The 18,087-nt window shown below is 53.0% G+C and overlaps 3 protein-coding genes across 3 annotated transcripts; 1 reads left to right on the top strand and 2 right to left on the bottom strand.

Annotated features, from left to right (window-relative positions):
• Positions 1-478: 478 nt before the first annotated feature.
• TGME49_254790 (hypothetical protein) lies at positions 479-6,812 on the bottom strand. The gene is made up of 6 exons (XM_018781078.1): positions 6,089-6,812; positions 5,135-5,674; positions 4,520-4,975; positions 4,182-4,388; positions 3,627-3,818; positions 479-3,483 (listed from the first exon to the last, which is right to left on the bottom strand). The coding sequence occupies exons 1-6, from the start codon at positions 6,389-6,391 to the stop codon at positions 562-564; spliced, it is 4,620 nt and encodes a 1,539-aa protein (XP_018638113.1). The 5' UTR covers positions 6,392-6,812; the 3' UTR covers positions 479-561.
• A 1,700-nt stretch (positions 6,813-8,512) lies between these two features.
• Positions 8,513-10,857, top strand: TGME49_254800 (hypothetical protein). Its single transcript, XM_002369493.2, has 2 exons — positions 8,513-9,345; positions 9,948-10,857. Exons 1-2 carry the CDS (start codon positions 9,151-9,153, stop codon positions 10,107-10,109), a joined length of 357 nt encoding a protein of 118 aa, XP_002369534.1. The 5' UTR covers positions 8,513-9,150; the 3' UTR covers positions 10,110-10,857.
• A 127-nt stretch (positions 10,858-10,984) lies between these two features.
• TGME49_254810 (hypothetical protein) lies at positions 10,985-18,026 on the bottom strand. The gene is made up of 2 exons (XM_018781079.1): positions 15,906-18,026; positions 10,985-14,990 (listed from the first exon to the last, which is right to left on the bottom strand). The coding sequence occupies exons 1-2, from the start codon at positions 17,033-17,035 to the stop codon at positions 11,408-11,410; spliced, it is 4,713 nt and encodes a 1,570-aa protein (XP_018638112.1). The 5' UTR covers positions 17,036-18,026; the 3' UTR covers positions 10,985-11,407.
• Between the last annotated feature and the right edge of the window lie 61 nt (positions 18,027-18,087).

The raw sequence follows: 18,087 nt of genomic DNA on the forward strand, positions 1-18,087 counted from the left end.
GCCAGCATCCGCAGAAACTATAGTGAAACCGTGGGACCGGTGCATAAAAAGTGCAAAACCCTGTACGATGCCATCTACAAAAGCTAGAACAAGAAGGCCCCCTCACTACATCGCCCGTCCCTACAAACAATTCAGTTACGAGAGTGGAAAGGAAGCAAATAAGTGGAACATCAGAAGAATTCGGTGTGCGGCCATGCTGGACTTCTTGGGGTAGACGATAGCTGGGTGTCGGTTCCGCGTCATTGTGATCTAACAAGTCATGAGAAATATGCAGCGATCCGCTGTGGTGGTTTGGCCATCCTTCCATTGCCCGTTGCACGCCTGAAATTCTATGTTGGGTGGGTGAACCTGCGTCGCACGGCAAATGCCGTACTGCGTCGGGCTTTTCTGCGTGAACCCATGGATCTGGCCGCACAGCGAACTCGCCAGTAGGCGTGACGCAGGTGGAACGGTTGGAACAGTAGCAAATCTGTGCGGAATTTGTCACAAATTTTCTGTCAAATTCTACCCATGGCCAGAGGTTCGTTTTGGCTGCGCCACTGCCTTAAGTCGTTTTTCAAGTTACCGGGCAGCGGTAACGCTGCCTGTTTCGTCGATGTTAATTGTAATGTACACATTGGTGCGGGCTGATGGAGCTGAAAAATCGCTGCTTTTTCTTTCAGAGAAGGGTTCAGCTATGCCGGATGTGGAAGCAACAGCGCCACGTCCCTGACTACTGAGAATGGCTCCGTCAGCAGATGCCAGATCAGTGGCACTGGCAGGATCGGATCCTCCATTCAAATACCCTTGCTGTTCAGGCTGCCTTGATAACGGGCCCTCATCAGAGAAACTTATTCCTCCTGACGAAGGTGTTTGGTTATAAGGGGACAGTGCAGTTCTTTCAGCTTGCGCTTCGTCGCTTCTCTGAGCCTTTTGCCGAATTGCCTCCAACTGGATTGCAATATACTGCAAGTCACCAAGAGATAGCTCACCACCTTGAACCCGGTCAACAATTTGATGCATTTTCTGGATATCACGTTTCAGTCCATCCAGAAGATCCTGTGCTTCTCTTTCTCGGTCCGCCGGCATGTCCGTAGTTTCCAAGAGATGCTGAAGAGCATGCATCGACCTCAATATGCGAGCCTTTATATCGAAGGCACCCTGAAGAATTGCTTTCATTAGCGCATCTCTGGGACTTGCTGCCACATGTGATGACAGAGTTATAGGTTGAGGCTCGTGATGAAAGGAAGTTATCGGACTGACAACGCTGATCCTCATTGCCGTGTGAAGGGCAGCTGCAGCTGCTGCTAAAGCTGCAGAGCCTGCCTCATCTTCCACGAATATTTGCTCGGATGTGTTGACGTTCGTGTGGTCAAGAGCGTGACTCTTGTATTCGGGGTTCGGCTTGATAATTGACGATTCGAATGGCGTGGGCTCTGCAGCATCTTGTGCCTCGTGTATGTCACCGGTCTTATTTGTGTTTACGTCTGGTGAGAGTCCGTCCATCTGAGATGTGTCGTCCCCGAGGAGGAACTGCCATAAGCTTTGCATCTCATTTTTCGAAAGGTCTCCTCTCTCAAGACGCGAAAGTCCATCTTCAACAACTTCAATATCATCTCTTATTAGTTCGAGCTCTTGGGCCATTTCCTCAAGTGGATCATTGCCTCTGTCAGTGATATTCATGGCTCTAGTCAAGCTTTCTTCCTCAGTCCGCAACTCTGACAACAGCGACTTTAGCAACTCTCGCAGCTTTTCAGGCTGGACTTCCGAGACCGGCGCTGCTGTCCCACTGCCTGGTGGTCCGAATGAATCCCAGCTGTCGTCAGACTGAGGAGATCTGGTTCCGTCTTCGGTGTCTCCTCGTGAGAGGTGCTTTCCGACAGGGGCATCGGGCAAGAGAAATGCTGCTGTAGTGGAAGTTCCTGCGAATGTTTCCAGCTCACCGATTATTGCCTCCAGCCGTTGACGTTGGTGATCCGTGAGATGGCCACCTTGCGTCCGTTGATTCTGCATTAAATAGTGAATTTCTGTTATCAACTGTTGTATGCGGTGCAAGTGGGGAGCAACTTCAAAGTTGGGCTTCCCCCCGAAGTGGGCGGAATGGTCGCTCACCACAGATCCGTGCACAGCGTCATGAACAGGCAGAACCGTTACTTCGTCCGTGTATGGCAGGGCACCCCTGACAATGAAAGGTGAGATAGCAACGGATGTGGATGCCGGGTGGAACGCCTTGTCCCTGTGACCGGTGCAACTATTTCCATTGCAGTGGTGTGCTGCATATGCAGACGCCAGATACTCTTTATGCAAGTCACTGAGGTTTTCTCCTGACAAGGAGGACCCATCAGAAATGTTTGCTCTGTCCACAAGATGAGGGTTCTTTCCTACGACGTTGTCCAGATGCAACTCTGGTGCTGCTGGGTTGCTTGCTGTTTGCACGTGAGGAGACGTCTGTTGAGAAAATGAGTATCCACCCGATCGGCTTTTTCCTGTATAGCCATGCAAATATGACTGATGATTGTCACCTTGATGTTCTTCAAGTGCAAAGCTTGCCGCCCGCTCAATGTTTGATGAACTGCCGGATGCGGGGGCTTCGCTCTTCGAGGAAAACGGAGGAGTTACGTCCGTTAGCAGCGATGGTACTGGTGAACCGGGAGCCAGAGGTGCGAGTGGAGCCGGCGACCCTTCAGCAAGCACTTCCGAGCTTGCCTCGAACTCGTTTCGTGGATGTTCGTCCAAAAACATATCGTGGTCCGTGTGGTCTTCAGTGGGGAGGAGGCTGTGGAACGCTGTCGGCGGCAAGGGTGCGGATGGTACTGGCGGGAGGAGCAGCCGAGGGTTAGTAATGTAGTACAAACGGTGTTGATTGCCAACGTCGTTGAGATCGACGACATGAGGAGGTGGCACACGTCCGTCCTCCCCAACATAAGTTGGGATATCAGTAGAATCCACTGCTGCCTTTCTGTTAAATTCGTTTATTCCATATGCTCGAGGACCGAAATAGACTCCACCAGGCGGTGGTGGTGGTACTGGCAACTGAACAGTTGAAGAATAGTAAGGAGCGGGTTCCGTTTTGCTTTTGAGGCCCCAAGGTTTGAAGGCCGGCAGTAGACGCCGGGCTCGGGTACCAACTGCATTATAACGTGAACCGTCAGTAGCAGGCCGATCTGTCGCGAACTGAGAAGAGCCCGCAGCTGACTTGGGCCTAGTGGATCGTTCCGGGCTTGACGAGGGTGCCCCAGCGACCGTGTGAGCAAGGGAGAGTGCTGCCAGGGCTGCATGCTGAGTGACTGGGTCGACAGAGGACGTAGTGGAGTCACTGATGCGGTACTTAGTCCGGTCTGGTTCGTTCTTGAGGAGATTATGCAAGGAGGGGTGCAAGCGGTCATTTTCTTTGGTGGAAAGGGAAGTAATAAGATTCGTTGCTGATATTTCCGGTTCTCGTCCTGGACACACCTTCTTGAGAGCAGTCTTCTGGCAAGGATACGATAGCTTCTGCTTTACGACCTGAGAGATAACAGTTGCGCAGAGCTTGACAGGGATGCACAGTAAGGGACCTAATCGATAAGCAGTGTTGTGAAGGAGCTTAAGGCTTCGGTGTGCTGTCGCCCCTCATCCCTCCTCAGCGACTGTCAGAGAAGATTCCTTACCTTATCACAGCGGGACGCAACTTCTTTCTCCAGTTCTTCACATTTCTGTCGCACTTGAGTCTCTGAGCATTCGTAGGCTTCCTTGTATTCTTCTTGATCAAAACACTTGCCAGAGAGATAAGTCGGGATGGGCACGCATTCCTCTACCTCTGTTGATTTCACACAGGAGTATTCCATTGTCTTTTTAGCGGCCTGCAATGATTTACAGCGTTTGTAAAGGCAAGACGCATCATACAGGACATCAGATACCACCATATTAACACATTCCCAATTTCTGCTAGTACACGGAAACATGCAACGGGGCTCCCTACCGGGGGACAGCTCGAAAAAGAACGACGACCGATGGATATCGCATTTATGTTCCGGTACTCTCTGCCGAAAGTATGTATCGCAGCAGCTGTTCGAAGAGCCACTTTCTAGCAAGAACCAGAACCACCACAAGCGAGCGATGAAGCAAGTCACCACACGGTCCATGTCTGCACCGATTACCCGCCTTACTCTGACCCATTTTCTCAGTTACCGCAGGGTTTCCAAAGAAAAGATATTCGAACGTACGCGGTAGCAAGTGGTGGCATCAATCTTTTCAACGGGAGAACATGTGGTCGCAGGCACCTTCGTCTGGCAAGGGAACTCTTCGGTGAATGGCAGCGTTTTCGTGCACAGTTCTTTCCGCTTCACCGACCGGGTTTTGCAGTTTGATGGCACAAGCTGCCGCGGCATTGGTTCAGACTGGCACACATAGGTCTCGTCGAACTCCTCAACCTGCAAGAAACCCAATATGTTGCTTTTCCAGAACCATGAGCCGGAATAACTGGGTGGTGTCTTCACTTTCCTTCAGTCACCGTAAGCAAATCTTCAGCGCGAGCGTCCCCTTTTGAAACGTACAATCCTACCATATAGCACGTGTCGGGTTCCGCATCCTTGACTGTTTCGCAAACTTTCTCCTCAACTTCTGTTTCACATTCTCCATCTGCTTTTTTTAGGGAAACATCCGTGCACGTTTTCTGAACGCGCACTGGCATTTCGACACAAATCGGGACGCTGTGCGCCCTGAGTACTGCTGGTGCAGCAAGCGCTCGAAGGTGTCGCTGTCGGCTGTTCCGCTCTTCCTCCGCTGCCGACGCCAACGAACCGATGTCGTCGTTTGTCGGAGACGTGGAGTCTCCACCCGATGGTAATGTACCACCTCGGACAGCATTTTCATCGACGTCGGTTCCAAGCATGGACCCGTGGGCTCGGGTAGAGGTAAGTTCAGCTTGAGACACCCCTGAGAGGGGTGTTGCCGTGCTTGAGCAAGTCCGTTTCGTTTCAGTGTATGAGCAGTCGAACTCTTTAACATACTGTTCTTCCTGCAGGCAATTGTCACATGAGCATGAAAGTGACAACAATGACAAGCGAGAAGAGCTGCAAGCTAACGCCCTCACTCGTTGTGAACCCCTTTTGCTTCGGGTCTTCCGCAGGGGACCGCGGAATCGCCTACGCGTGGAGGATGGCAAAACCACACTCACCTTGATACATGGGCGCTTTCGCATTTGCTTTATCACCTTGCAATTTTGCCTCATACGGGGACGAGAACACGCATACGGAACGTGCCGTTGAGCTTTCCGATGGCACATAGGACCTCCGCCGATGGATGGGAAGGAATCATTGGGAGACGTATCGTCGTTCTTGCCTTGGGTTAGCTGTGCCATCTTGCGAAACACCTTGTGAGGAATCTTGTTTTTCCTCCAGGATTCGTGGTCTTTGGGCTGGGTCCTCGAAGGCGTCTGCGGCAGTGTTATGAATTCAAGTTGGCCCTCGCAGTAGGTTTCAAAGGTTTCCTTGACGCAGTTGAATGACACTGGTTTTACCACGGATTTCGTACATTGATCTGAAACTTGAATGTCTTGGACCGTGCATTCTTCCACGGTGGAAGACAACGCACAAGGGTACGGCTGTTGAATCGTCCATTCCTTCGTACACTTTCCAGGCAGTTCGATAAGCCGTTTACTGCATTTGAGCTCGTAGTCGACCAAATTACAGGGCTTTTCAATCCAACGCATGCCCACCTATTTGCACACACAGAATGACACTATTGGTCGCGTGAGGCCGTAGTTGCCTGTTCGGGGTGAGCTATTCGTCATTTGCTTCACCACGGGAAAAACAGCGCGGATCAGTTACCAACCAGGTACCTGCTTTGGCCCGATTGAGGCACCTCCCGCAAACTCAACAGCGGGGTGCTCACCACCGAGCGAAAGGGACCATTAGCGGCAAACTTCACTGGATCAATCAACTGACTGTACGTTGAAGAACACGGCCGGAACAACTACGACGACCAGGATGGTCAATAGAAGTCATCTGTCTTAACGTTTTTAACGCTTGCGAATTTTCAAGTGGCTTCGTTCACTGACTTTAAATTCTATGCTCCAAGTTCAATATTCACCCGATACATTAAGAGGGAGTCCTCTCCTCCACCGGCTTACTCTGTGGCACACTCGAGGAACTTGCAAGATCTGCGGTCGACAAGCCACCCGCTTTTCCCTTTTGGGGCAGCTGTATGGTTCTTCCAGCTGCACGACTTCGTGACACATCTCCTCAACGCTCACAGTTTTCTCCACACACTTGCCTAAACCACCACTTGGTCGTTCGATATGGGGATTCGAATACGCATCATCGACACTGTTGAGGATCTCGTTAGATGCAGCTGACGCACCAGCCGCTAACTCGGGTGAGCGGATGACACAGAGGAGGAAGCTCGCACAAGCCAGTAGGCCGACAGGATGCATTTTGTTGCGTCTAGTTCAGAACAACTTGTCGGTTCTTAAATGAAAGGCGTGCACCTGTACTGAGTGGAGGAGAGGGAATCGCTCACATCAGCTACACGCCACCAAGCATGTACCGCAGACAACACAGCACCGCACAGGTTGCTAATCAATTGTCACATACTTTGCAGAGGAAATAAGAAAGTTGCCATGGCCGAGACTGAACAGGACAGAGATACACTAGATTTCAATGGACAAATATTAGTTACAGAAATTATGGATGCCGGCGGCCTAGAGCACCCCAAAGGTCCTTTCGATCTGATGAACTTCATCCAAGCGAACTGTCTGCAAATTGGCACTTGCCACCTCACAGGACGACATTGCGATACTTGAACGACGTTGAAAGAATGTCAACCCACTGTTAGACGAGACAGTCTTCAGGAAACCACAACAAAGATAGTCACCATCTGTGCGAGACGAGGTGCGCCAGCCGCCTGAAACATGCTCCTTATAGACAGCCAGCGAGCGCCGTGCTCGTGCAAACGAACCACGCAGTAACTGGTCATATGCTGGAATTGTGTTGACAATGTACCCGTTTATTTTGAGCAGCTCAGTCTTTCTGGATAGACTCCACGAACTATCTTTCGACATGAAACAGTAAATACAGGCGCCCACTCGAATGGGTTGTTTGGAATCCAGTAGCACAGCTATCGGTGCCCTTTTTTTCTATTGGAAGGTCGCATCGTGTTGGGAATGCGCCGATTTCATTTAATGGAATCTAAGCTGGTTTGAGAAACGTGCCGCAGAACCGAATAGTGTTAGTCCTACAAAGATAATTCACTGCCACAGCTTCCCCTAACTTGCCACCATTGGGCGTTTCCCCACTCCTGTAGTACAGTGAGAGTCGACTGCTGGAACATGTCGTGACACACCCTCTCACTGGTCTGCAACACGCAGAGACACAAAGAAAAACGACTCTGTGTGATAGCCCAAAACAGGTGCCCCGGGGAAAATTCATGCGAACACAGGCAATTCGTGCACGTCGGTCGAGGTCCCTTGCTCCGTATGGGATTACGAATATGCGAATGGTTCATGTAACTTTTTTGCCGGAGACATTTCCTATTCTGCTTCTTATCTTGACTTTCTGGAGGTTCACTCAGACGATGTTCACCTTGGCTGGCGTTAACGACAAAATCGCCATACGGGCGACGTTTCGCTGATGGTAGCACCCTCATCGTCTCCTCTTGCATGTCAGCGTGCAGCCTGTGCAAGGACATCAGCGTCTCCCGAAGATCCAAGCACATTAAAGCTTTCATTGGGTACCCCTGCCAACGAGTGTCATCAGTGCAGGTCGCTTGATTCCGTGGCTCAGTTATCGGAAAACACATGAGTACGTGACAATAGCGAAGTTCCCCTTCGAAAGTCGTTTCGCGAACGTATAATCGCGAGAGTGATAGCTTGCGAGTAACAAGACTTTCTGCTATCCCAACCCAACAGGAAGACCGCTTCTCGAATCACACGGGCTGTCGCCATGGCTTTGTCTAGACCATGACCATATTTGATACTTTGGCCACTTGGAGGACACTACTTATCCAATGTAACATTCAAACTATTCTCTGTGTTATACAATTTCTCTTGCGTACAGCTGTTGACGTGCCACTGACGGGAACAGGGACCGTGAAATATTCCACTTTGTTGCGGAGCAGTGACGACTGCAAACGCAACGAACTGATGACCCACTTTTGGACCACAGAGCACTGTATTTTCCTCCATTTAACTGATAACACGTAATGAAATTCCGTGTAAATTCCGCTGTGCGCCATTACCAAACTGCGGTTTCAGGACATGCACTTCGCTCGACCGTTTGCTCTCCTGTTAGCCACCTACCCACTTTAAGGAGTTTGATCTTTTCCCACTTGACTGTTGGGCTCCCGAGATTCGGCTAAATAAGGAGCAAGGAACTACATTTCAGCTACGTCATTTCTCCTCTTCTCCACAGCAAGCTGCAGTGAACCGGACCCCGGTCAAACGGGGGTGGAGTGGGAGAGATACGCTATTTTGGCATTTTCTAAGAGACCGGAGCTGCCCACCATGACAGACCATTTCTTCTTCCGGCCAAACTATTAGCTTTCGACTGGTGCTATCTGCGAGACCTATGTGACTGACCATGATGCCGTTCGAATCCATCAGTGGCCAGCTACCTACAACATGTACGATGGCTTTTTCTCCCGGCAAACATTATCGGTGTCGCCGCCCGTCCGGAATGGCCACTGTGCGTCTCCAGACAACGAGTTCGAACTCATTCAAATCCAGCTCCCGTACACAACCACAGCGTGCCGCTTAGAGTGAATGAACAAAAAACCAAGTTTCGAATCCTTTCTGACTAAAACTACAGGGAAACAGAAGGCAGGCCCTCCAAGTACGTGGAGAGCGCACTGCCGTGCGAAGTCGATGCTTGCTGGTTGGCTTGATTTTTTGCAGCAGCATTCTTATTGCATGCGGGTGGACTCGGTCAGAATACTTGCTCTTGCAACACACTAATCCAGCACTGCAACTTTTGAAAAGGTCATTTATTGTACTTGGTGATTTCACGGCGCTCCAAAGGTGCGACCAGACGGTATCGTTTTTTAGTTTTCATAATAAAGCCGCCGTTCTTCCCTTTTTTATACGGGAGAGACTTTCAGGCTTCACGAGAGGCCTGATCACAGAGTTGCATTGCCTGTGCATCTGACGAAGAAATTCCTGGTCGTGTCAGTACGGTAAATTCAGTTTTCCTTGTATCCATGACGCGTCCTCTCGTCTCCAAAGCGTTGCGCGCAGCTTTTGTGCACACGGCTGCCTTTTCTTCCGCCGTACCCCGCGGTGGTTCTTCAGATGCTCTGATAAAAAAAGCGGAACTACACAACCTGTACCAGCGCGTGAGAGAGGCAGCGAGCAAATTCAAATCTCCGATGTTTAGGGACTACTTCATTCGGCGAGTGAGTTGCGATTCTCTCTAGTTTTTATGGGACTGCTGAATGTCGGTCAGGGGATCCTACCCCGTTGAGGTCCATATACCTCGAGAGCACACTGTACCCGTTTTCCCAGTTAGGCGACTGCCGATAATATTATTTTTTGGTCGGTGGGATCATGCGTTGATAAACGAGTTTTAATTATGTGAATATTGAGGCTTCGGAGGCCGCTGCGGTTCAGGTTTTTTGTAATGCGTTTGCCAGCCCTCCGTACTACCTGTGTGGCACGTCACTTTTGGAGGGGTCAGACGACCATTCCGGCGTTCCCCGAGTTAGGTGTTATCAAATGGAACACAGGGCCTGTGATTGCAGCATATTGCGCAGCTTCCATGTACTGCTTCGGCTTGGGAGATTGATTGGTCGCGGCAAGCTGACGAATCCGCCCGTCCCTTGCCTGTCTGAACACAGCGGCTGAGCAGGGCGTTAGTCGCCGTGGGTGCAGTTTCCAGTGGCAATGTTCCTGCACCTTGTGTGGAGTGCATGAATGTGACACCTTTTTTATGCTCGCGCGCAGGACCATTCATGCTGATGAGTCGCTTGCAATTTGTTCTGTGAGCCCCCATTTACAGGCTGATGAGGACTTCAGAGACATGCAAGAGAAGTTGCTATCTGTGAGCGCCGAGGAGATAGAGCAGTTCAAAAAGCTTATGGAGGACCACTGCGCGCTTCTGCACCGTCAAAGCACTGTTGCGAATCTGTACCACACAGACCGTATTGCCTATCTCAAATGAAGTCTGCTTAATTGCACCGCCGCTTTTCTTCCTTGAGGGCACCTGCGTTGACATCATCTGCGCGTGTGGAATCGTCCTATTCCGTTCATGACTTTTCGATTCACGTTTTTGTATCTCCAGCTGCCTCGACGGGTGGTTGACGACAGTTGGTCGACCCTTGTTTTCCCTGGTCATGGGTGTACCATTGTAAAGTCTGCGTCCGGATCCTCTTGGACAGCTGTATTCTGACGCATTATCATACGAAAGTTACGTTCTCCGAAGAGGCGGCTCTCGCCACAACGCTGACAACGCGCCGGATCGTAGCAGACGTGGCGCTTTGGCAAAAGGGCTTTGCAGCACCCTGAGGCTCGCGGGCAAGCATCTTCTTTCTTTAGAACACACAAAATGCTCCCTTGTTCGGCCTGTCACTACACACAAGCCGTTGTAACGTCACGAAACGTTATCATCAGTTAGTCCGTTATCAAGTAGGAGACGCATACGGCAGGTAGACGATTTGCGCAAGTTTTTGGTAGGCTGCCCTCATCAGTGCGCTGCCTAAAACGTCTCTCTTTGCAGTGTGTCTGCATCCGTTTGTATACTGCGGCAAATCATGGCGATTACGTAGAAACTAGAGACAGAGTTTACGAGGGAGAAGCACATCAGAGCCTTTTTTGACTTCAGGCGCGCTGAAACCAACGTTTCATCCGTTTATGAAATGGGCAGGCCCTTAACGGAGAGTTCGCTTCTTCAGATTTCTGCTACTTAAGGGACGAACTCGCCTCTGTACCACTGTTGCTTTTGGTGCAAAAACTGTGAACTTTAGCAACGCGCAGTTTCTCGATCAGGGAAATTTGGCGAATGCCGGCAACGGCACACAGATCTAAGATGGACGATGCGTATCTGCAAACAGTGAGGCAAGTATGTCACTCGCGTTACGCACTCAGGGGCTGTCTGTTCGTGGAAAGAGAGCGTGGAAGGTTAGAAACTCTCTCAATTCTCTGTAGCGCTGGGGACGTATGTGGCAGGAGTGCGTTCAAGATTGTTCACGCTACGCAAAACGCTCCGCCCACACCTGACGCCTCACTCGCGGCAAGGAAAATACATTTTGTAACATTCGAAACGCATACCGTTTCATTCCTCACAGATCACTGGTCGCACCACGAGTCAGACTATTCGCCAAGAGAACGGGCAATCTGCAAGGTGCTTCTTGGAACCTGCAGCCTGCTGGAGTCAGCCGTCCTGTTCCTGTGGCATTTCATTACAGAGTTCCCAAGTGGAATCCGTTTAGCGTGTCGTCTACCTCGACCCAGAGAGAACCCTTAGCCTACGTTTCTCTTTCTGCTCTTTCGCCCTCCACTTTCTCGAGGGAAAAGCTCTTCGCCCCCCATAGGTGCGCTTTCGTTACCACCCCTCACTCCACATTTTTCGGCTGTTTTGATCCTCCATTGCCGGCCGTCATGAGTGCCGACGGTCGCCGAGACGCCTCCCTCGAGGAGGTCACTGAGATCTTCATACCCGACCTCGAAGCCGCCTTCCCTTGCAGCTTTCCCCTGTATTTGGTTGTTCCGAATAATCAACCCCGTTCCGTCCACATTCCACTGTCCTCGCTTCTCTAAGTTCTTAGAGTAGGCGGCGTCTTCGAGAAACGTCGCACACCCAGTGTTGCCGAGACGCGGTGCGTCAGGCCCGCGACGGTCCGGGCTGGATCCTGATGAACAGAAGGCTTCAGGGGTTTCCGCAGAGCCATCTGCCCACACGTCGTCCCTGTCGTTTACCCGTCTGTGTTCATTAGAAAGTGAAAAGGGGAGTATTGGCATCCTGTCAGTCGCCGCCAGCGGCCCGAGCCTCCTCTCCGGCTTCAGATAGAGCTTCTCCCACTGCTCTTGAAGCTCAGCCACATTCTGGGCCTGTCCGGGACGCAGCGCGCCTAGTGCCTCTCTCTTCGGTTCACTAGACGTCGCGCCTCGTCGGCGTTTTCTCCTTCCGTTTGTCCGTGGCACACAGTCTGCTTCGACCATTGCTGCGGCAGGGCCCGCGCATCCCGAGGCGTCTTCCCTCCGAGCGGTCCGTCCCCCCCAAGCACCCTCGCCGACTTGGTTTTCTTTCTCGCGTTTCTGTAACTCCACCAAACCATCCACGTCGTTCAGCGCGTTCCAGTCTGCCTTCAAATCGCCTGCCTCGCAGTGAGCGCCACGCAAAAGTTCCTTGAGAGTCAGTCGCGCTGGTTCCTTCTTACCAGCCTTCTCTCCCTCGCTTCCCCGGCTGGGCCGCGCACGCAGTCCATCCTCGCGGCATTCCATAAGCGGCGTCCTCTCGCTCTGCCGAGCGAAAGGCGACGCCTCTATACCCGCACACACTCTTTCGTTTTCTTGTAAGCGAGAAACAATGTCATCGAGAGAGTCTCCAGGGCGTGAGCGAGCAGTGATGCGGGTCGATGACCTTTCGCCTGAGTCTGCCCGTGCATCTCCCCCATCGAGAGGACCTGAACGACCAGTGAAACGAAACATTTCTCTAGGATGAAGCTCTTGCAAATTCTGTGGACTCTGCTGCGTGCAAGTGTGCTGGTCACCCATCACCGATGGCCAACCCTGCTCCCGACTGTCGTCATCAAAATCGGAGAGACTCTGTTCAGTCTTTGCCGGCCGTCGACGCCTGCCGATCGCCAGCCTCCCTCGTTCTCTCTTGCTCTCTTGCGCTTCATCTTGCCCGCGAGAGTCGACGACGCACTTGTTTCCTGCGCCGCGTTCAACAGCGTTGTATCCCTCGTCTCCTGAGTCTCTCAAAAACACTTCGCCACTCGGCCTGCTGAAGAGAGACATTGCTGCGGCCTCTTCGGCCTCGACAGCCTTTGCCGCCGCCATGGCCGGGCCGGCAGACCCCCACGACCGATCTGCATGCGCCGCCGCATGCATCCTCTTGGACGGGTGTCCTCGACCTCTCAACTCTGCGTCGCTCCTAGGCGAAAGCGGAGACAGCGAATTCGCGGAGGACCTCTTGCCCTCTGGAGACGAAGAAAAGGGATTCACGACCTGCAGCCGGCTGTCGACAGCAGCAGCTAAAGACCGGAGTTGCCTCAGGCGGTGGTCGCGCCTTCCTTCCAACAGGAGCCTCTGGACGTGCTGTGCCCTCGCTTCAGTCCCTCCACGGGTGCCCCCGCGACTCCCAGATGTATCCTGCGATGGTTCACGAGCTCCACCGACGCCATTCGCATTGCTACGCGATGCGTCGTCCCCTTCGGCCCTTCCCTCACTGGCCGACGTTGAAGCGGAAGAATCCTCCACTTCTTTTCCAGGTTCGTCACCCACCGCGGTCTGCATGTGGTGTGGTGAGACCGGGACTCGCTCTGCTGGTCGCGCCTCGCGGCTACCCCCCGCAGACGCTCCCGGCGTTGCAGTCGGAAGAAGAGTCTCGGAGGCAGCGAGGTCGAGACACATTTTTTCGAGCACCTGCCTCGTGGCGCGACACTCGTCTGCACTCATCGTTGCGATGCTTTCTCTGAGGCGAGTCAGACACCGGCGCACGAGAGGCACTTCGCCCTTCGGGCCTCGCCGATAGAAGGCGCGGAGGATCGACAGCCAGCTGGGCGCCGAGAGCAGCGGCCAGAGACGCTTGCCACCCAGTTCCTGACTGATTCGGTAGAAGAGCACTGCGTTGTCGACACCTAGTGCAGAGAGAGCATCCAGAGACTCGCACAGACCCTGAGGCGTGAACGCGGGGAGCTGTCGGGACACCTCGTGGGTAAGAAAGGCGACGAGCTCGTTGCGAAGTCGCGCGTCTTCGTGAGACATCGGCTCTACCTCAGCGGTGCTTTTCTGCCCCCCAAACATGCTGCTTGGATCGACAGCTGACACGACATTGGCGGGAGACACGGTGCATGTGCGAATTGGAGAGAAGGGCGAGAGACGGAGTACCTTGGCAGTCTCGCTCCCGCCTCCTTCAGCGAGCACAGTGCACCCCGCACCGAGTCGGCTGAGGGCCCTCAGCAAGACCGCGATCACCTGGGGACTCAGGCTCTGCTTTTGAGTTTCTCGGTGCGCGTTGCCTCGCTCGGCTTCACGGTGAGAGTCAGAATTTGCAGTCAGCGCCAAGTGGTGGAGACGCCGGCACAGCGGCTGCACCAGCTTTCGGTCGTTGTGGCGGAGTCTGCCGCACGCATGCAGCACCTGGGTGATGAACGGGATCTCGAGGGATTCGAGCGCTTCAGAGCTCACCCAGATCCAGTTGGTGAGACAGTCGAAGAGTCTCGGATCGTAGAATCTGAGTCGCGAGCAAGCGTTGATGGCTTGCGCCTTTTCCGCAAGACTCAACGAACCAAAAGCTTCGCATGCGCTTCGCGTCATCAGTCTGAGAAGCGCCTCGTCGACCTCTGCGTCGACCGCCGAGGCCCCGTGGACGACCATGATCACCTCGGGCGCCGTGAGCTTCTCCCGTATGTGCCACACATGCTGCAGAAGTTCCTGCCAGAACCCCAGGTTTCTGTACCGGACGCGGGCACCGAGAATGTTGGCCATCAGCGCCGTCGGTCTGGGCGGAAAGTCCTCTAGAAATCGAAGGGTCTGCTCCGCCACGTCGTCGAAGAACAACTCGTCCTGGACCTCGAGCTTCGCGAAGGCGTGAGCGACAGCCACAACATGCTGCGGCTCGAAGTGTGGAAGTTTGTGCGGAATCTCTTCACTCAAACGCTTCAGCAAACGCCGGTGGAAAAAACCCAAGTTCCCATAAGCACTTGCAATCAGAGCCAAGTCCTGCGCATTCGCGTTTCGCAGCCGAGTCGACAGGGTGTCCCCCAACGCCTCCAGAAGAGCCGCATCCGAGAAACGGTGCCGCGCCAACACATTCAAAATCAGAGACGCATGCTTCGGATACAGAGAAGGCGTCAACGCCAAGGCCCGCTCCGCGTATCTGAGAGAAAAAGGAAAAAACGTGGAAAACATGACACACGGGGACCCCGACCCTCTCGTTCACGACCCCTTGGGGGGAGGGGGGCTTCTGAGGTCGAGAGTTCATGAAAACGACGGTCCTGCGGATGGGCCTTCCGCAGAATCACCTCCTGAAAACCTTGTCCCACCTGTGGAGAGGGCACGACCGCATGCGAAGCTACTCGAGCAAAAACGGTGTTGAAGGAAAAAGAAAAACGGCCTCGGTCCCCAGGTGGCATCAGACACAGAGTCCCGAGAAGGCGACTGCAGCGACCCCACACGCGCATTCACAAACCGAGACGCTCGTTTTCAGGGGTAAGGATCGAAAGGGCAGAAAGGGACACAATTGAGAGAACCGTGAACTTTGAACGCTCGAATTCCACGCGGTTCGGACGCCTTCAACAACCACATGCACACAGGTCCTCACGCGGCCTTCTCCCGACGACACACAGCGACAGCAACGCAACGTAAACCGCAACATGCCCAGGAGAGAGAGGAAGAAGATACGAAAGTCACGGAGCTCGAAAAGTACCGCCAGTGTTCGCCACAAGGATAAGAAGGCAGAGAGGCACTCCCAACAGCAAGGGAAAGGAACTTTCCCTACAGGCCTGTCGTCTGGACGAACTGGAGTCCTGAGAGAAGACGTTCCGGTCTCGCCCCCACCTCCACTTCCCCTTCTCTTTACTCCAGTGTTAACGCCAATCTAATCCTCATCCGAGGATCTGCATCTACATAGTTACCTAAATACGCAAATATAAATCTACAAAAATACGTACATATACGTATGCATATACATATATATATATATATATATATATCCAACTTTTGACTCGTGATCTCTGTAGCGATGACCTTGGGAAAAACTCCGAAAGAGACAGATCTGTGTTGTTTTTCTTACCTTGCGAGGAGCTCTCGATCTGTGGCGTAGCCGAATTTGTTGAGCGCGCAGATGAGGACCGTGAGTTTGTGGGCGTCTGCATTTTCTGGAAAGTATATTTCTCCTTTTTTGACGAGCTCGACGCCATCGCGTTTCTTCTCAAACTCGAAAGGATTCTTCACTTTTCTCTCGATCTCCACCTGCTTTCGCTTGCTCGGGCGAGACTCTCGCGGACGCTCCTCCCGCCGCTTCGCCCTACGGCGTCTTCGCCCCGTGGCGAAGGCCCGAAAAAAGGAGACACCGGAGACCCGGGAAAGGCCGCACGAAGAGACAGACAGCTGTGGGGGCCTCAAGGGGAGATCCGCCCAAGGAGAAAACGGGAGAAACCCACTGCGTCGCAAGACAGAAGAAGAACCGTACCAAGAAGAAGACGTCGAGAAAGACAGGGAAGAAGACGAAGAAGGTGGACGCGATGATGGAGAAGATGGAGGAGATGCCCGAGAAGAAGATAGTGAAGCAGACAGAGAAGCAGATAGAGCCGACGATGGAGAAGAAGCAGAAGCTGCAGAAAGAGGCAGAGATGCACTTGCAGAAAAGCAATGTGGAGAAGAAGAAGACGAGCAGGCGGACGATGAAAACGGTGCAAGCGAAGAAGAAGTCCTCTGCCGAGGAAGCGTGGACGAAGAAAATCTCGGACTCAGAAAAACGTCTGTCTCGCGAATGCCTCGACCACGCAGAGCGACACGAGAGCGAAACGCCGTTAAGCTGAAGTGCTGCGTTTCTTCTGGACAGCCTGGAGGGAGCGTCGCAACTGCAAATCGTCTCTGGTCAGTCTGTGAACATGAGTGGCGAGAAGTGAAGGAGACCGCAGAAGGGAACAAACAGCGAGGCAGAGAACTGTCGTGGCGCAACTCTTGACAGCTTGTGAGACTGGATCGAGGAAACCATTTGGTCTCCAGGCTCGGCCGGCCAGAGGAGGAGCAGCAATTCACCTTTCGCCATCTGATCTCTTGGCTTCTCTGGAGGAATGTTCCGCCTTCTTGCAGGACGAGTTGCGAGCAGTCACAGAAAGACACAGGCGCATGGGGAACAGAAGCCCCGTACCCTCGTCTGCCGAGGGCGAGGCGACACGGTGCCGCGGATGCCTCCATGGCCTCCGAGGAGAACGGCGGCGAAGGCGCTTGTCGAAGAACGCAGAGCGCTCTATACCTTTCTCCGAACTGCGTTCAGCTGAGAGACGAAAACTGCTGTGCAGCAGTTGAACGAGTGGAACCTGTAAGCATCGAAGGGATGCCGAGAAGCAACGGGTCTCCCGCCCTCCTCGTGAACAGAGAGAGCACCTCTCCACGCGCAGACAGTGGCTGTATCCGGAGACGCCACTGCAGGAGAATGTCTTTCTTCTGAAGAAGGGGAAGAGAGTCTAGCAACTGCAGGTCCCTGGTGATCTTCCTTCGCCACTGGAACACAATTTTCGTCAAGGAAAAAGACGCAAAAGCCACTGAGAACTCAAAGCGTTCCCGCGCAGGATTGCAGCGGAATTCAAGGGACCGAACAGATGGGAACAAGCGATGTGCCTATCAGTTAGGACTTTCCTTCTCGGTCGTCATTTTCGTGATGATATCGAAACCAGCAAGAAGAGTGAAGAACGCGGCCACGGTCAGAACTGAATTCTTTCAGTGGAACACGGTGCCTTCTCGTTCCCTCTCTCGCGTCCTTCCCCTGCCCCTGTCTCGGGTCTCTCTTCGACAGAGGACCAAGTTCTCCGATTTTCTTCGCGGAGCCCAGACGACCGACAACGCATGCACTGACGGCGCCAGAGAAGAAGGCGGAGACGTTCCCCGAAAATGCAGAGGAGAGCCACAGCGAAGGCTCGAAAAGCTACCACTCTGACCGCTAAACCGTCGTGAAGACCGCACAACAGAAGATTCGCGGGACAGCATGCAACGCAGCACATGAGTCGAGTGTGTCGCGACGAAGAGACAGCGAAAAGAGAGAAAGAAGAGTGTATCGAGGAATCAGATGCGTGGCGGTCCCCCTGATTTTCTCGAGAATGTCGGAGGCTACCGACGAAACAAGAAATCCTCTTTACCAGCGAACATCAGGTTCGACTCCGCCAGAAAGAGAAAACGCTGTGCTGTTCGTGTCTCGCCTCCGTATTCGGCGATCGAGAGCATAAAACGCAGCGCATGCAGATCTTTTCTCA

The sequence above is a fragment of the Toxoplasma gondii genome, chromosome III (assembly GCF_000006565.2).
Source record: "Toxoplasma gondii ME49 chromosome III, whole genome shotgun sequence".
Lineage (NCBI taxonomy): Eukaryota > Apicomplexa > Conoidasida > Eucoccidiorida > Sarcocystidae > Toxoplasma > Toxoplasma gondii.

Bases quoted from the DNA above. Each gene is read 5' to 3' on its own strand.
- TGME49_254790 (XM_018781078.1), bottom strand. From the start codon at position 6,391: ATGCATCCTGTCGGCCTACTGGCTTGTGCGAGCTTCCTCCTCTGTGTC. The intron at 3,819-4,181 runs GTACGTTCGAAT...AAATCATTGCAG, and splicing joins ATGCCACCACTTGCTACCGC to GCCGCTAAAAAGACAATGGA. The intron at 3,484-3,626 runs GTAAGGAATCTT...GTTATCTCTCAG, and splicing joins TTGCGTCCCGCTGTGATAAG to GTCGTAAAGCAGAAGCTATC.
- TGME49_254800 (XM_002369493.2), top strand. From the start codon at position 9,151: ATGACGCGTCCTCTCGTCTCCAAAGCGTTGCGCGCAGCTTTTGTGCAC. The intron at 9,346-9,947 runs GTGAGTTGCGAT...CCCCATTTACAG, and splicing joins GGGACTACTTCATTCGGCGA to GCTGATGAGGACTTCAGAGA.
- TGME49_254810 (XM_018781079.1), bottom strand. From the start codon at position 17,035: ATGGAGGCATCCGCGGCACCGTGTCGCCTCGCCCTCGGCAGACGAGGG. The intron at 14,991-15,905 runs GTAAGAAAAACA...TTTTTCTCTCAG, and splicing joins GATCGAGAGCTCCTCGCAAG to ATACGCGGAGCGGGCCTTGG.